General features: G+C 36.0%; 1 protein-coding gene across 6 annotated transcripts in view; it reads left to right on the plus strand.

The window, feature by feature from the left end:
• Nucleotides 1-17,753, plus strand: part of STAG2 (stromal antigen 2) — a 139,241-nt gene extending 121,488 nt beyond the window's left edge. For 5 of the 6 annotated variants that reach the window (XM_045472407.1, XM_045472411.1, XM_045472409.1 and 2 more), the window contains 6 exons: nt 3,133-3,356; nt 6,359-6,548; nt 6,639-6,749; nt 9,740-9,866; nt 11,013-11,090; nt 15,826-17,753. In XM_045472407.1, coding sequence (XP_045328363.1) covers nt 3,133-3,356; nt 6,359-6,548; nt 6,639-6,749; nt 9,740-9,866; nt 11,013-11,090; nt 15,826-15,849 — 754 coding nt within the window. In that variant the 3' untranslated portion in view covers nt 15,850-17,753. The remainder of the gene's footprint in view (nt 1-3,132; nt 3,357-6,358; nt 6,549-6,638; nt 6,750-9,739; nt 9,867-11,012; nt 11,091-15,825) is intronic. The other variant, XM_045472412.1, reaches the window with a different exon arrangement.
• The last annotated feature ends 440 nt before the right edge of the window (nt 17,754-18,193 follow it).

Here is an 18,193-nt window from a genome sequence, read left to right on the forward strand (position 1 = left end):
TAAGGTAATTTGTAGGATCATGGGAATGTTCTTTATCTTCATAGATGTGTAGGTTACATGACTGCATTAATTTGCAAAACTGATCCAACTGTATTCTTAAGTTCTCTGCACTTTATTATATATAAATTTATCTCAGTTAAAAATTACATTAGCACTATTAATCAGAGAAATCGAAATTATAAAACAATGAAAAATCATTTCTCACCTAGCAGATTAGCAAAAATTAAGAAGTCTGATAGTGCAAAGTAGTGTCAAAGATGTGGAGAAGGAGACTTTTATCCATTGTTGGTGATAGCGTAAATTGATACAAGACCATTGTGAAGCTATTTGGCAGTGTCTAGTAACATTTAATATTCTCCCTATCTCATGATCCAGTAATTCTGTTCATAGGTAGATACCCTAGAGAAACTTACACATGTGTACATGGAGAACCACAAAAGAATTTGACCAGTGCAGGTTTTGAATAGAGGAAAGGTCAAAACAACATCTATAATTAGAAAATGAGATCAATTGATTGTTATACAATAGGATGTCATAAGCAGTCAAAATGGTTAGATCTTTTCCAAAGTAAACATAATTTCTCAATCTCATTAAACACCCAGTCATTGTTCAAATTTCTAGTAGTCTCATGCCATAAATTACTTTTATTTGAGAGAGAGAGAGAGAGAGAGCGAGCGAGCATGAGTTAGGGGCAGAGAGAGAGGGAGAAAATCCCAAGTAGGCTCCACGCTGTCAGTGCAGAGCCTGATGCGGGGCTTGAACTCCCAAATCGTGAGATCATGATCTGAGCCAAAACCAAGAGTTGGACACTCAAGCAACTGAGCCACACAAGCACCCCCAAATTGTAATATATTTAAAGTGTGCAGTATGATGATTTTGTATATTTTGAGAAGATTCCTCTGATCAATTAACACGTCTGTCACCTCACATATTTACCTTGTTTTTTTTTTTTTTGAGAATACTTAAATGCTCCTCTTTTAGCAAATTCCAATTATACAGTGTAATAATACACCAAATACACCATCATCAACTATAATCACCATGTTATACGTTACTCAGATGTCATCTTTAAAAGCTCTTTTCTCAACTTTACTGAGATATAGTTGACATACAACATTGTACAATTTTAAGGTGTACATTTTGATTTGATACACTATATATTGGAAAATTATTAACACCATAGGATTAGCTGACACCACTCTTCCAAAAATGGTTAGATCTTTGAAATATAATTTTGCTTGTAAAAGTCAAAGTACAAAACTGCTGTAATAGTTATAGACAAATATATATTAAAAATATATTATGATTTTACTCATGTGGAATTTAAGAAATGAAACAAAAATGATGGGGAAAGGCAAACCAAGAAACAGACTCTTAACTAGAGAGAACAAACTGACAGTTTCCAGAGGGTAGGTGAGTAAGGGGATTTATAGGGGATGGGGATTAAGGAAGGTACTTGTTATGATGGTACTTGTTATGATGAGCACCAGGTGTTGTTGAATCCCTAAATTCTAAACCTGAAACTAATATTATACTGTATGTTAACTAACTGGAATTTAAATAAAAACTTGAGAAAAATATTTATTAAAAGTATTAAAAATATGCATGGGGATGTTAAATAGCAAATTCAGGTTAGTAGTAAGCCTTTGTGGCAGGGAAGAGGACAAAGGGAAATAGCGTCAGGGAGGGCCCCTTATCTGGAATGTTCATTTAAGCTATGTGGTGGATACGTAGCTGTAAATCTTTCTACCAGTGAGTATATTTTGGCCCAAGCTCCGTATCTTGCTGCAGATTGGTAACAGTTTTCAGAATGATGGCCAGTTGATAGTCTACACTTTGAGGAGTACTGTACTACTCTGTATACCTGAAATATAATTAATAAATAGTGAACTAACCCCAAGCAGTATCTTTGTAACTGATTCCTCCTATCCTTTGTCTTTAATGGTGTTTAAAACTGGTGATTTTGAGTTGATTCGAATTAGTCATTGTTGTGACAGCAGATTATTTGGGTTATACATTATAGTTAGTTCACAAAAATTGTGTTCATGTATTTGAAGCATAATTTAGACAATAAAGCACTGAACTCTTAGTGTCAAAAGTCTGGGAATTTGAGGGGCACCTGGGTGGCTCAGTCAGTTAAGCATCTGACTTCGGCTCAGGTCATGATCTTATGGTTCGTGAGTTGGAGCCCCGCATCGGGCTCTGTGCTGACAGCTCAGAGCCTGGAGCCTTCTTCTGATTCTGTGTCTCCCTGTCTCTGCCCCTCCTCTGCTCACGCTTTGTCTCTCTTTCTCTCAAAAATAAATAAACATTTTAAAAAGTCTGGGATTTGAATCCTGGTTCTGTTGCTTTCTCATTCTTATCCTTTGCTTCCTCATCTGTCAAGTAAGGAGAATATCTCCCTCACAGGACTATGAGACTAAAGTTAAAGAACCCAAGAATAAAATGCCTAACACATAATGTAGTCACACAAATGTTAGTTGAATTGTTATTGCTATATTACACATAAGCCATGGAATCCTCATGATACTTGGATCCATGGGTAAATGTATGACTTCCATCAGGCTGCAGATAGAGGCCATAGCTTTTTCATCTTTGTACCAATCCCCAGTGCTGAGGACATAGTGACATAGTGGATGCTTGACAAATACTAAGCTGAAATGCTCTGGATTATTTCATTTAATGAAGAATCTTGATAGAGACAAAATACCTTGTCACTGTACCGATGAGGCTGAGATTGAATCATGAAGTAATGTGTCCCTGCATGTACAGCTAGGACTTGGTGGAACTGGGACTAGAACCCAAATTTGTGTGATTTTCAATCCAGTTCTCTTTCCAGAAATATTATTTGGTTCTCCTAGCAGAAGACCTGTAAAGTTAGGATAGAACAGAAAGAAACATAATGGAAAAGAAAACACTAAAATCCTTCAGTTGTTACTGTGTGTTTTGAGGAAATGTTTGTTTCCATTCTAATTTACTTTTTGTTTAAGTCTAATTAAATCATTGACTGTTCCATATGGTATGTAAGCCTTAAGATTATTAGGAGGAATAAATAAAAATTGGCGCGGGGGGGGGGGTCGGAACTATGGCAGTTTTATGTATCAAAGCTAATGGTTTCTACTTCTTTTTAAGGTATGTTTACTTGGAAAAGTTCATGACCTTTCAGATGTCACTCCGAAGAGAAGATGTGTGGCTTCCACTGATGTCTTACCGAAATTCTTTGCTAGCTGGTGGTGATGATGACACCATGTCAGTCATTAGTGGTATCAGCAGTCGAGGGTCAACTGTGCGGAGTAAAAAATCAAAACCATCTACAGGAAAACGGAAAGTGGTTGAAGGCATGCAACTTTCACTCAGTAAGAATATAGTTGATTCTCTTTATACGTATCCCTTATGTTTACCAACAGAATTGTCATTAGGTTCACCTTAGTGTTAAATTTGAGCTATGTGTTGTTAAATAATACCTTGTACAGTACAGCATGTCTAGTTACGTGTAAGTTTAGCGTTTTAAACATTTAATATACATAAATTCAGTTCTCATAACTCATTAGGTACATCCTCATTTTTCAGATGAGAAAACTAGTAGAGTGGCTTGGTTAAGTAACTTAACCTGAGGTCACACAATTATTTAGTACCCAGGCAATCTTACTCCAGAACCCCTGCTTTTTTTTTTAATTAAAAAAAATTTTTTTTTAATTTTGGAGAGAGAGCACAAACTGGGGGGATGGGCGGAGGAAGAAAGAGAGAAAATCCTAAGTGGACTCCACGCTCAGCGTGGAGCCTGACATGGGGCTCAAGCCACGACCCTGGGATCATGACCTGAGCCGAAATTGAGAGTTGGATGCTCAACTGACTGAGCCACCCAGGCGCCCCTAGAACCCATGCTTTTTAATCACTATGCTACACTGTATATGCATAGGGATATGGACTAAGTATTACAGAGCTAATGTTACCTAAGAAACCAGATTATTTAAGTGTGGAGCAACAAATTCAGAGAGGTTCTGACTTTGAGTTTCTGTGAAGAGGTCATTTATCATGAGGAACTTGGTAGAGATACAAATTTCCATCTGGAATCTTAGAAATAAGAATACATTATGATGCTTGAATCTCTTGGACTCCTAGCACTGTAGGGCTGGTTCATAATGGGCCTGGGGACTTTTTCCCTCTCCTTCGGAACCTTTAAACAAATTAGTGGAGTTGCCAAAGTTTGTTCCAGTTATTGCTGAATAACAAACTATCTGAAAACTTAGGACATATAAGGGACATGGTGTCTGTCTGATGCTTCAGCTAGGAAGACTCAAAGACTGGTGACAAATCCTATGGAGGCACCGTCACTTATAGATAGTATCTGGTGCTAGCTATCACCTTGGACTTTAACTGTCTTGTCTGCCAGAACACCTACGTGTGACCTCTCCATGTGGCTGTTTGGCTTTCTCACAGTATGTGACTGGGCTCTAAGAGCAAGTGTCTGAGGAGACACAGGAAGTAGAAGCTGCCAGTTTTTTAAGGCCAGAGAGTGGCATAGCATATTCTGTTGACCAAGCGTATTCCACCATATTCTCTTGACCAAGCAGTCAGAGCCCAGCTTCAAGGGGATGGAACATAAATCTTCCACCTCTTAATGTGAGGAGTGTCAAAGATTTGGGGGCCGTATTTTCTAATTGCCACATAATTCTTCAGCCATCGTCAGGTATATAGTGTTCAGTACTTGGTTGTCTGTGGATTAATGGTTGTATCTTTTGTCCAGTAATAGAAATGCATGAACTTACAACTGGTACCCTTAGATCTAGACTTGGTTGGTTATACAGTTCCAATGTCTTGGTCTGTGGGGAAATCTCTTGTACAGTGTTCCTGACCAGTTAAAATAGGGTTAGTGGTTTATAGGAAGTTAAAATAATTTTTTTAGGTAGAAAAATTATCCAATTAAAAGATGATATATCCTGCATATCACTACAAGTTTTTCTCATCTGAACAAATAGTAGTTAACAGCTTAATGCCAAGCCATCAGATCTCTCCTTTTCTATAGACTATATGGAGCACAAATGAATTGGTATTTATATAACATCTTGAGGGTAGATGATCAAACCAGATAGTTCAACTTTTACAGAAAGAGTCAATACTCTTTAACAGATTTTTGGAGAAAGCCATAGAAATTGGGGCATTAGTAGCTTGGAAGGATGACTACTGATAGATTGTCCAGATCAGTGCAATTTTGAAGAGATAATTGGAGCCTGACACAGTAGAACTTAAGGTGTCATGTAATTATATTGCAGATTGTGAAATTTTACATCTAATCTATTTGTTAGTAGGGCATTAGCTACTAGTACATTTTTCTTTCCACTCTTTTCTTAAAAACACCTCTGTATGCACGTGTAATTTTCTAATAAAACCGTTTTCCTGCAAATCCCTGTTCAGTCCGTCCTCAAGTGCTACAATTTCACCTCCCAAATCAGTGATTTTAAAAAAATTACTATGAATTCAGTAACACTTGCACGTGAATTTGTCTTTTATTAATCATGGCAGCATCTACAGATTTGAAAACAAATAGCTTTTGCAGGTGTGAAATCTAGTGTTGTTAGTCCAGTATATGGATTTGTGCTCCCCTTGGACTTGGCGAGCATCCTATAAACTAGGAATCATTCTTCCATTGTCTCCGTTTCTCTTCCCACCTAGCCTCCTAACTAGCTCGTGTGCTCACTAGTCCTCATGTTCCTCAGTCTGCCTTCTATTCTACACTGCCACCACATACTTTGATTAAGACCCGTAACTGAACCACATTGCTTCCCTTCCATAAAACTTCAGTGGTCATTCCTGTCACCTTAGCACAGCTTGTAAGACTTGCTGCAAATTGGTTCCTGCCTCTTTATCCAGCCTTACCTTTTGCCACTTGCCCTAGGAGTACCAAACTCTTAGTCTGAACCGTATGAAATTGCCGTTTTTGCAGGTCAAAACCTGCTGAATGTCAGCAAGTTAGTATGGTTCAGTCATTGTAGTTTCGTGCCTCAGTGTTTTTGTGTTTTTGTTTATGTTCTTCCCCCTGCCTGGCAAATGTCACGGTTGACTCAGTATCTACTATAGTTAGAAGTCACTTTTGGGTAGTTGGCTCTGATCCTTTTCATTGCTCCCATTCCACCTGTGCTCCCCTCTCTTGTAGCACTTACACCGTGTTGTCATTGTGTGTGTTTTCTTTGTCTCCAAGGACAGGGACTGCACTTTACATACCTTGGTGTATCCCCCTGTTTCAAGCACTAGCATGGGAAAAACAGCCAGTTATTTGTTGAACTGAACAGGTTATGTGAGACATTTCGTTCGTCAAAATTAGTTACTGAACTTTATTGCCATCAATTTTCTCATTTAGCTGAAGAAAGCAGTAGTAGTGACAGTATGTGGTTAAGCAGAGAACAAACACTGCACACCCCAGTTATGATGCAGACACCACAACTCACCTCAACGATTATGAGAGAGCCCAAAAGATTACGACCTGAGGATAGCTTCATGAGTGTCTATCCAATGCAGACTGAACATCATCAAACTCCTCTTGATTATAAGTAAGTACATTTGATTATTTTCTGTACTTTAACTTTATTAATTATATAGAAAAAAGTTAAGTTAAAAGAAGAATAAAATTCTCCTTGAAGCACGCAGGTAACATGGATGTTAGCTCAAAGACAACACGAGGAAGCAAGGCAACAGCAGGAGAGAGCAGCAATGAGCTATGTTAAACTGCGAACTAATCTCCAGCATGCCATGTAAGTGAGAGTGCCTTATTGTCTGAGTCTAGGAAGTTCACTAATTCATTTTCACATATTTTAATGTGTGCCTTACCTAAAAATTTCAGCAAACTCTAGAGTAAGCTGAAATAATCAAGGAACTAAAAATTGGTCTTTCCAACAGAAGAAAACTTCCAAAGTTAAATATTCACTAGTTAGCTAAAGGACCAATCTTAGGTTGATCTGTTGGAAAAGGTTAAATTTGAATCCTTGTTTATTTTGGTACACAGAATTATAGCTTAAAAGTGCAGTTTTGTTACATCTTAATTGATTCCCCAGCTTAGTTCAGGCCCTCATCCCTCATCTGAACCATTGTATTAGCTTTCTAACTTGTTTCTTTCCCTCAAATCTCCCATTTATCCTCTCACCAGACTCCTCCCCTCACTCCCCCCCACCACTCCATCATTCAACTACCATCAAAAATGACTATTGTAGAATAAGAATCTGGTCATGTAACTCTTTGACTTAAAACCTTTCCATGGCTCCCCATTGCCTACAGGATAAAGTCCAAACTCCTTAGCTCATGGCATGCAAGATCTTTCAAAACATATGCCCCCTGCCTACATACTAGTATGATACCCCCCATTCCTTGGCAGGTGGTAAAAGCACTGTGAAAGAATAAGCTCGGGTGTCACCTTAAGTGAAGCTGTGGTCATCTGTACTCCCATAGCACTCTGTGTATTCATATTTCTTACAGCACTTACCACATTGTACTGTAATTGTTTACGAATTTGTCCCTTTCTCTAGACTGTGAGCTCCTTAAGGGCAGGGACCACTTTCATTGCCTGTTGGTGCTTGGCACATAAAACGTGCTAAGCAAATGTTTGTTGAATGAATAAATGTCCAATGCAAAAAAAAATTGTAGTATAACTTTTAAATACTTTGTTTTTACTGGAATCTGTATGAGGGTTTTATGAATCTTTATTAGCTTTGGCTCCAGAAGAAATGGCAGAAAATCAGTCTTTAGATGATTGGGAAGATCTGATGATTCTGATTATTTAAGTTTTGAGTTTGAAAATTTGTATTTGTGGTATATGTTTTAATACTGGGAGACAGTAATTGTTACCTTCTTTTTAAAATTCATGTTTCGTTTCATTTTGTTTTTAAATGATGAGAACTTCACCTGTTTTTCTTGAGAAGTGATCACTTATCACATGCTTGGTAACCTATTAGAATTCACCTTAGTTATGGCCTTAGGAACCTCTACAGTTACCTACACTCTATCACATGTATAGATTCTGATCCTGACTTGGCTGATAGGGTCATCATCTATACTATGACTTGGTTCTGCCCTCTGTTCTCTTTTCCCGTGGCCACATTCCCCTTAATATGTTCTTGTTTCATGCTGGATTCAACAGCTAATTTCCTAGCTTCCAACCAGTCACCAGTTCAGACATTCTGGAATTCTACCGTACAGCCATTTGGTCCTTATCTCTCCCCCTGAAAGTTTTCTGCCAGTCTCTAAGATCTTCCATAGCAGCTCATTACTCAGTGCCATTTATCATTATTCTTTTATTTGAAGTTTGTTTTAATTCCTGTGGAACTTCCCCAGCTGACTGTAAGAGATTATCTCATTTAAATAATTATTACCATAGGAGTCTTTTGGTTGTGGTGCCATAAGTAGTCTGTTGCCTGAAACTTTAAAATATTTTTGTTTTACAATGATTTCTCTGTAATGGCATCTGCTCTACAACTGGAAATACTTCCAAATTATCTCTTTGGTTTTTTTTTATAGTTTATATCACATGTATCTTCCTTATACTCCAAATGAGATGCACAATAGATTTCTGGTTTTCTATAATATGGTTCACATATTTCCTTCACAGTTGCCTTTACCAGATACAATAAAATTGTCATTTAACTGTCCAGAACTCTTAGAAAATAGGAACCATTGTCAACATATTTCTCCAGGTAGCCTGGATGAGACATCATGCCTTGCTATCTTTATATTATTTTTAAAGACTCAACATAAGTTGTGTAAATTGTAAGTGAATAATTGATTTTGGTGATGGTGGGAATTTTTAAATGAGTGAGAAAAGAAGGAAATATTGGCCAAACTGGGGAACTACTTGCCTTCAGTTTTGCTATTATGTTGACTCCTCTATGCTGGTCTGGGCTAATTTGTGAACTTGACATTTGAGTTTATTCCTTGTGATTATGTGATAACATACAGAATTTTTGGTCTTAAGTTTTTATTTTACTTTTCTATATATGTCTTAGTTTTGATTTTTGTAGGACAGAGAATCCATGTTTCAGCATAAATGTTACTTATTTCTTCCTGAAGCAGAATTAATCTCTTCTTTCAGTAATCTTTTATAGCCCTTGGTACATGATTCTCTTGCAATATTTGCCACATTTTGTTACAGTTAATTATTTCTGTTTTCCTGTAGTAGACTGTGAGCTCCTTGAGGGCAGGAACCATGTCTTATTTCTCCTTTTTTGTTTTGCTTGCATCCATAGGCTATAAAAGAAGCCTGACATGTAGTAGGCACTATGTGAATGAATGAGTGAGTGCCTGGTACACATTAAGTACTGAGTGAATTCGAGTGAGTGATGGGTAAAGTTACTGTATATTAGTGAAAATATCTGTGTTCTGAAAATGTCATTTCTATGGTCTCTGTTTTATATTTGTTTATTAATTTGTACCCTGCCTACTTTCACAAAGGATTTGAGGTATCTTGTCTGTTCCCATGTGGGAAATTCTCATTGAACTTTTATATGGGATATCAGAACTATCAAGCTAAATGTATTGAAGTAATGTAGAATAAACAACTCCTTAGCATTTTTAGACCAGTGAACATTGGGGTTTTGACATCATTGATAACATGATCAATGCCTAATCATTTTCCCTGACCTTTAATTCCATCATTTTCCATTACACTTCAATATAGAGAGCTACATAGTTGCTGCCAGCATATTAATAGTCACAACATTGGTTCAGATCTTGACCTTGTTTTATATTTCTCTAGTCGGCGTGGTACAAGCCTAATGGAAGATGATGAAGAGCCAATTGTTGAAGATGTTATGATGTCCTCAGAAGGGAGGATTGAAGATCTTAACGAGGGAATGGATTTTGACACCATGGATATAGACTTGGTAAGAAACTTAATGATTTCTGTATGATTTTCATTTAATATCCTTTGGAAATTAAGTTGGAATTAGAGGAAATACCTGCCATGAAAAGTAAGTTTTGGAGAAAGATTAAATAAAATAGTTGCTAGGTGTTTAGGTATATGAGAAGGGATTGGGGAGAGGGTGAGGTTGATGAGGCTGTTAACTCTTAGTTTAAGATGGCAGATTTTCAGATTAATTTAAGAATATATCGATTTAAAGACTACATTTTGCTTACTATTATACTAAGTATCATATCACCTTATCATTTTCCATTTATTTGCCATTATCAAAACAATACATTAGTAATTTGATACTACCCTGGTATTGAGACTTAAACTTGGAAATTAAATACATATATAAGGATATATTCTTTATTATATCATATGTGATTAGGGCTTTATCATACATAAAATGTTTCTGCATTATTTCATCTTGCCACATACCTCATTCAGCTTTGTGAGGTAGGCTGGGAGGATTGAGGATATTGAAACTTAAGGCAATTAGCCCATCCAAGGAGACGAAACTAAGAAACAATAATGCTGAGACTTAATAAACTAGCTCTTCTGATTCTATTTCTTAGTATACTATGCTGTGTTCTCCTTCAAAGGAAGAAATCAGTTAACATGGGTTCTCTTCAGAGTTGTGTAATGCGGCGTCTTTAAAGGAAAATGATTTGAGGGGCGCCTGGGTGGTTCTGATGGTTAAGCATCCGACTCTTGATTTCAGCTCAGGTCATGATCTCACAGTTTGTGAGATAGAGTCTGCGCTGTCAGCGCAGAGGGTGCTTGGGATTTTCTCCCTCTCCCTCTCTCTCTGCCCCTCCCCCCCCAAATAAATAATAAAAAATAATAGTAAAGGAAAATGATTTGAGAGAGGCATTTTTTAAAAGTAAAACAAAAAAAGTGAGTTTTCTAGCTTTCATCTTTCAGAATAATTATTTGTGAATGATTTGCTTTTGTATTTTTATGCATTCTGTAGTTTTAATATACAGTATTTAAAATATTGTAACGTACACTTGCAATTATATATGTCATGTGAGCACTTAATGATAATTTCAATATTTTCAGCTGCTATCTGGTTTATAGATAGAGTGATTGTCAACTCTCTTCCTTTTCTTTTTTTCCTTAGCCACCATCAAAGAACAGACGAGAAAGAACAGAACTGAAACCCGATTTCTTTGATCCAGCTTCAATTATGGATGAATCAGTACGTTCAATTTAAATGTACCCCAGGATTGCAAAATCAAAAGTACAGGCAATCCCTAAGTTTGAGATTGAAGAGCTGGGACAGCACGTTGAAAATGGATAAAAACAGTTGGACAGGAGAAATAGAGGCAGACAGAAGGGATTTCAGGAGGAAGGGGGGTTGGTGATACAGTGGTGGGACAGATTTAAAAGTACCCTTGAATCCTTGGCCAGCTGGGACTTAAGTATTATGTTCAGGAATTTGGACTCTTTCTGTAGGCTTGAGTTACCCATCCAAGGATGTTGAATGAGGGAATGGCATGATCAGAATTGTGTTTCAGAAATATTTCCTTGGCATTTATGGATGGATAGGATGAATGAGAAACCATAATCATAATATGAAGACATAGTAAGACATAGAACTTGAATAAACTTTGATAATAAAGAGAAGGGGAAAGAGACTGGTTATTGTTAGGTATTCTCACTGTGTCTTAAGTACTTCTCATATTTGTCCCCACTGCCATATCGTCCCCAACAGTGCCTTGGTACAAGTCCACTTCAGTTTTTACTTGGCCTATTGCAAGTAGCCTTTAGACTGCCTCTTGCTGCCACTGCTTTATATTTCCTTTTATATTTCTCCTTTATATTTCTTTTGTGGTCACCTTCCTAAAATGCAAATCTGGTTCTCTCCCTCATAACTTCAGGGCCTTTCATTGATTTTTTCCCCCCTATTGCCATTAAGAAAAATTTTTGGATCCTCAGCATGACAAACAAAAATTTTTGGGTTCTTGCTCCCTCACCAACTTAACCTTGACTTTTTCCTTACATGTATCCTGCTCTCCAGCCATACCAAGTCTTATAGTTCCTCCCATACACACCATGCTCTTTCACGACACCATGACTTTGTATAAGCTTTTCTCTCTGCCAGAATTGCCCCTGTCCTTTTTCTCCTAGTGAATTCATCCTTTAATAGTTCTGACATTACCTATGAAGTTTTTGCTGACCCCTCCAGATAAATGCCTTTTTTTGGGGGCTCTTGTACCACTTTGTGTACATTTTTAATTTGGTAATTACCACACCTGTGTAGTGAAATAGGATATTACATTTCGCTCAGTAGGCCTAACGCCAGGCAGTGATAATTTTATTCATTTTGAGTTCTGCCCAGCATAATAGGTGTTTAGTTTTGTCAAATGAATAAATCTGTTAAGTCCCCTTCCATCTCATTTTTTATCGTCTACCCATTTGTGCTCCTTCCTCCTAACCCTTACTACCGCAGGCGACCATCCTCTGAGTCCTGCCTTCCGTGCCCCAATTTCTGCTGTTCTCTCCTAGCCCTTCCTCACCTGATAATCTGCTTCAGATCGTTCTTGGGAAAATTTTAACAAACTAACTCACACCAACATACTAGATTAATAAGGCCAGTTACCTGAGTCAGGACACACCGTCACAGAGCAGCAGGTATAGGAATCTTTGGATAAGCCACCTCGATGTCCTTTAAATCAGTGTTTCTTGTCTCTGGTGCACGTATGAATCATCTGGAGATCTTATTCAACTATAGATCTGCTTCAGTTGGTCTGCAGTGTGGCCTGAGATTCTGCATCTCACAAGTGCTGTTGATGCTTCTGCTGACCATACTTTCAATAGCATAAGTGAGCTAGGCCTACCTATAAGTCTATAGTTTCAAGTGCATTTTGAAGTGTACGGTTCCCTGATAATCCAGGGATATGTATCTTCAGTTTGTTAAATAAAAGGTGAAGGTGGTGACTGTGATGAGGACTAAAAGAATCTTTTCAAGCAGTTATAATGAAATGCATTAATCTAACAATTTATTGGGCTGGACTTTGGTGCTAAAATGAGTTCGATGTTCTCCCTGCCCTCCAGGAGTTTGTATTCTAGTTCACAGTGACTATCCCTTTGAAGTGAAAGGGACAGAAGCTAGTATTTGAGAGCATAATGTGCCTGATGCTGTGCTAGGCATGATTTAGATGGATTCTCTCAGCTACCGTGTGAGAAAGGTGGTAGGACCTCATTTTTACACTCAAGCAAATTTGGGACTGAAGAAATGGTTCATCGGCTTGTTCAGTCTTACAATTCTAGTGCCAGAGTACTAATTTGATGAGAGTTCCTTTTGATTTAAAAAATCTCATGCTGTCTCTGCTGTTGTACTTTCCAGAACTAAAATCAGACATCATTTAGAAGAAACACCAAGAACATAATTTAGAAATTGGAATGATTAACTGTAGTCGATAAGGGCAGTTAGAGATCTCTTATTTTTTCATGTGTTCACCTAAAGTGAGCCTAAAGGTTTGCAAAAAGGTGTTCTTCACTTGAGATTACTAAAATAATGAAACAGCAATGTAAACCATACGTATATATTTTTGGCAACTTATAGAGAAACTACAAGCTGAGTGAAGCCAGATAGGAACCTAATAATTACTTGTTACTTATAGGATTTTTTTTTGGCATTCTCGTGTCTTGTTGAATAGGTAATGTTATAACTAAGAGGATAGTAGTTGAGCTGTTTCCACTAAAATTAGGAAAATGAGCACATGCATCTGTTTCTGTAGTTTTATAGTGTTACCACATGATGGCAGCAGTCACATAACTGAGTGGCCAGTAATCTTTCAAGGTTCAGTTATCTTTGACCATATAAATGTATGTATATTTATATATATGTTTAAGTTAATATATGTATTAAGTTGATACTAATTTATCTTAAAATATACATTAAACTTTACCTCATATTGTCTCAACAATAACTTAAGAAATAGAATAATAGAAATTTTTAAATGTAAAAATCTGTGTTTGCCTTTATACAATAGCTTACATCTGTTTTTAACACAAGCCTGTGATAAGTGAGTCATCAAAACAATAGTAAAATTGAGACTTAAATCCTTATACCCAGTTCTAAGATTCTCTTCTTCTAAGTAAAATAACGAAAATATCCTATATAGATGCTTTATTACTAAATACATCCTAAACAGTCTTTTGTACCATGATATTCACAAGATTCAGAAGTGGTAGCATCAAAACTGAGCAGCTCGGTTTGGGTTGCATATACACAAGATTTTGCACTTACGGTTTAGTGAGTTGTATGTCTAGAAGCAGTGTTGGTTTATTTCATTGTGCCAGTAGTCGCTCTCTGCTACTAGTGGGTCATTATTGCCATGACACACTAAAGCTTGCTGTTTATACTTTTTAAAGATATGCTTTAGTGTTTATTAATGTTAACATCAGAAACAGATGTTTGTTAGCACAAAAAGAGAATAAGTGTCATTGGTGTCATTCTTCTATGTTAAGATTCTCATATTAGAATTATCTGTAGTATAAAATTGGTAAAAGAAGTGTTCAGTCTAATGGAGCTAACTTTGTGTTCTTATAGAAGAATCTACTTACAACCTAATCTGTACAAAAGCAAAAAAATAAACGTTCACATGATTTCTAGTTAGGCGTTCTGGAAAGAATGTGAGTTCATCTTCATGCCATACTCTACACTAAGAGTTGCTAGTAAGATTTATCCTTCAATTCATCAGACATTTCCTTACCCAAAGTCACAGAGTATTATGGCTAGAAGGGACCTTTAAACATCATGTAGGCTTCTTTGGTGGAAATACTCTAACCACCCGAACTCTGACTCTAGCCAAAAAAGGAGAATCCTAAACTTTATTGGAGGGTCGGGGGGAATAAGGGGTGAGCAGTGGTGGTGGTTTTGGTGAATGACAGGTAAGAAGTCGGGTGCATTTTTTCCTCTTTGTTCACGTTACTGGGAATTCCAAATACTTGATAATTCATTATAAGGAGGCTGCAGTCAGATAGATACTTGTTTCCTGGTCTGGAAACACTCACTTCCTTCAAGTGAGTACTGAACAAGTACTGAGTTCAGTAACTTTTTTAAAAATGATTTTTCATTTACAAGTAAGAACCCTGTAATCCCAATCTTAGCTCATTATAGTATTTAAAAATACTCCTTAATTGTCCTAGTAAATGCTGGAATTTTAGTAGAAAAGCCTAACTTTTAGTATATGTAGCTAAAAAGTTATGTCTTGTTTTTGTTTGATGAACAAGAGAGAGTTGGCTCCATTCATCATATGCTTTTACTTTTTTCAGTTAGTGACAAGTAATTATTAGATTTTACCTTTCTTTTCCCAACTGGAGTGGTATAAAAAAAGCATCAGTGTAAGTTACTTTGCCCAAATTTCACATTACTTATTAAAATTTGTAGTTCTGTTCATTGACTCGGACTAGATTTTCTGGATTTTCTACATACTTGTATTCTTCTTGGATATTTTTAGTCCGTGTGTTCAAATGCCTTTTTAAAAGCAATACCCACTTCACAGTGCAAATACCAAGTCTGCAAGACATTCTTAAGCTCTTTCCAATGAGCCTGTGCCAGAAGCATATGTAAAGAAGCACATTCATTTGTCCATTCAACAAATGTTGAGTGCCTGTGTGTTCAGGGCATTATCTAGGCATCAACGGTGTGAATAAACCTATACATGAGACATGGTCCCTGCTCTTAGTTATATGTGTGAGGTAAGTAGCATCTTGAGTAGGCCTGATGTTGTTACTTCATTACATATTTATGGTCGTTTCAATTTTAGAATTCAAGATCTGAAGGGAGGGGAATTTTTCAAAGTGGTTTTATTAGCATATTATTAAACTTAGTATTATCAAATATTAATGTAACATATACAGATCTGTTTTACAAAGAAATGAATGACAATTTTAACAAGATTTTTTTTCTTCTCTCTCATTAGGTTCTTGGGGTGTCAATGTTTTAATACCAGTACACAATTAAATCTGTGGTGAAGTCATTTTCTAAGTGGAAGAGGAAGTTTTAAAATAAAGTGTGGTAGATACAGTGAAATTCTGTACAGATTTTTCTCTAAGGAGAATATGACATGCTTACGCTTACCAAGATCAAGTGCATTGAGGGGCAGTTTTGTTTGCCTGAAAAAAGTAAAGGACAAGTAAACAATTTGATGATAAGCTACAGTTTTTCTTAGAAAGTAAATATTTTATTTATGCGCTGTTAGTTGGCTTTTGAACCAATTATTTCATGCTTTTTTTAAAGAAAATATAACAATCTAAAGAGGCATTTGGTACAGACATGAATCCTCTCACATTTATTTACTGGGTGTACTAAGTAATGATGACCTCTGCTGGATTTCTGTTTACATCCAAGAAACAAAGTTAAGGATGAATTTATTCCCCTGCCCTGAAATTATAGGATAGAATTGTTTTTAGCATTCTAAATTTAAATGCTTAAAACATCAATCAACAAAGCTTTCTTTTAAATATTGTAATTGTGGAGAAAAGTAAACTTATAAGCAGAACTTTTACAATTTTTTCATCTAAAATGTATTTTAAGATATTTTTAAAATCCAAGAGCTTCTCTATACTTTTCAGAAATATCCAGATGCAGTGAACTGCCAGAAGGTAACCAGTCTCAAACATGCTTATCCCATTATCAGCCCTGAAAGTTTGCTTGTCCTTTAAGATAAAAATGTAATGTTGTGATATTCCTTCCAGTAGTGCCACTGTATTTTGTCTCCAAATAAAAGAAGCTTATTGTAGTATGTTTGCAGAAAAATTCTAAACAAAAATTATACAGCTTATTAGAGTGTGGGAATAGGGATCTAAATTTTAAATAAAATTATATATATATATAAATTGGTGCTGATTTTATAATTGCGCAGTTTGTTTAGTTTTTTCTTACTTTTAAATTCCAACTTAAAATTATGAGGTTTCAGAAATATATTGAAAGTTTAACAATGTTTAAAAATAGAAAAGCATGAGTGTTCATGCTTTAAAATGATTTTTAAATTTGTATTTTATATTGTTTTATCTATCTGTCTTTGCAAGCAGTCTTCAGGTTAAAGATACTTCTAACAGGTTACAGTACATTTCCTCTGTATGTAAATTAGATGGGATAATAGAATTCATAACCCATAATATTCTTTGAAAGCTAAGCTTTAAACTTCATTTTATGTCCTTTCACAAATAAATTAGTTTAAAACAGAAAGTGGCTACTTGCCATTTTGACATCAACTCATTTTGCGAGGCTTAGGCAGCTAGACATCGTTTAAAACAAAATATTAACTTATATTACATGTATATCTATCTTTTGTCAGTCGTCTCTCAGTTCTTGAGGTATATTATTTTAATCATTCCATGCCTTAATATGCTTGCAATACGAGAATATCTTCAGATGGGTGAATACCAAAAGGCTTCCAGTTCTTAGAGTCAGAAATCAACAAGCATTGGGCTGTGGTAGCCAAAAACCATAGGTTAGCTAAAAGATCATGATACAGTACAATTGTTTTATTAAATCATGATTAATAACAAATGAAACCAGACTTGTCTAAACAGATTTTCCATCTACAAATATTGTTATGTGCAAAAAGTACTGCCTATGTTGTTTTTCACACCACTGCATTTACTAGAACTGCTGAGAGGACTGTATATATGATTTTAAACCTAAGTTGATTTTGTTTCTCACTCTTGAAAGGAGTACTTCTTTGTGAAAGCAGTTCTTACAGCTTTGTTTTCAACCAGCTAAAAATGTTTTATATATTACTCTAACCTGTTGTCCTCCACATTCTATTGTCCTAATTGTACTGTTTTCTGATTTGTATTTATGTCTTGAGACAGTAACTTTTTGAATAAAAATAAACCTACAGTATGTTGTATGTTTTATCTTTTATAATTAAAGGAGGAGGGTGGCTATAAATGGCTTAGAAAACATATCCATCATCACAGACCTTAACATGTGTCGGTGAGGTTAATTTATAGAGAACATTGCCATTTTATATTTTTAATAAATCATGTATTTTTAAATGAGACTAAATCCCTAATTGGGTTATTACTTTAAAATAGAAACTTGTGACCATTGTTACTTTAATTTTTATTTGGTATGGGTTAAACACTCTTTTTAAAATGTCTGCATTATTTATCCAGGATACATTCGAGTGAGTACTGTGTGCTAGGCATGTGTTAGAGATCTTAACAGTGAAGAAGATAGATAAGGTTCCTCCCTCCTAGATCTAGTGGGGTAAACAAAATAATTAAACTTATAAGGAGTGCTAGGAAGGAAATTACCAGTGTGTGCTGAGCTAGAGAATG

This window comes from Leopardus geoffroyi, chromosome X, assembly GCF_018350155.1.
Source record: "Leopardus geoffroyi isolate Oge1 chromosome X, O.geoffroyi_Oge1_pat1.0, whole genome shotgun sequence".
NCBI lineage: Eukaryota > Metazoa > Chordata > Mammalia > Carnivora > Felidae > Leopardus > Leopardus geoffroyi.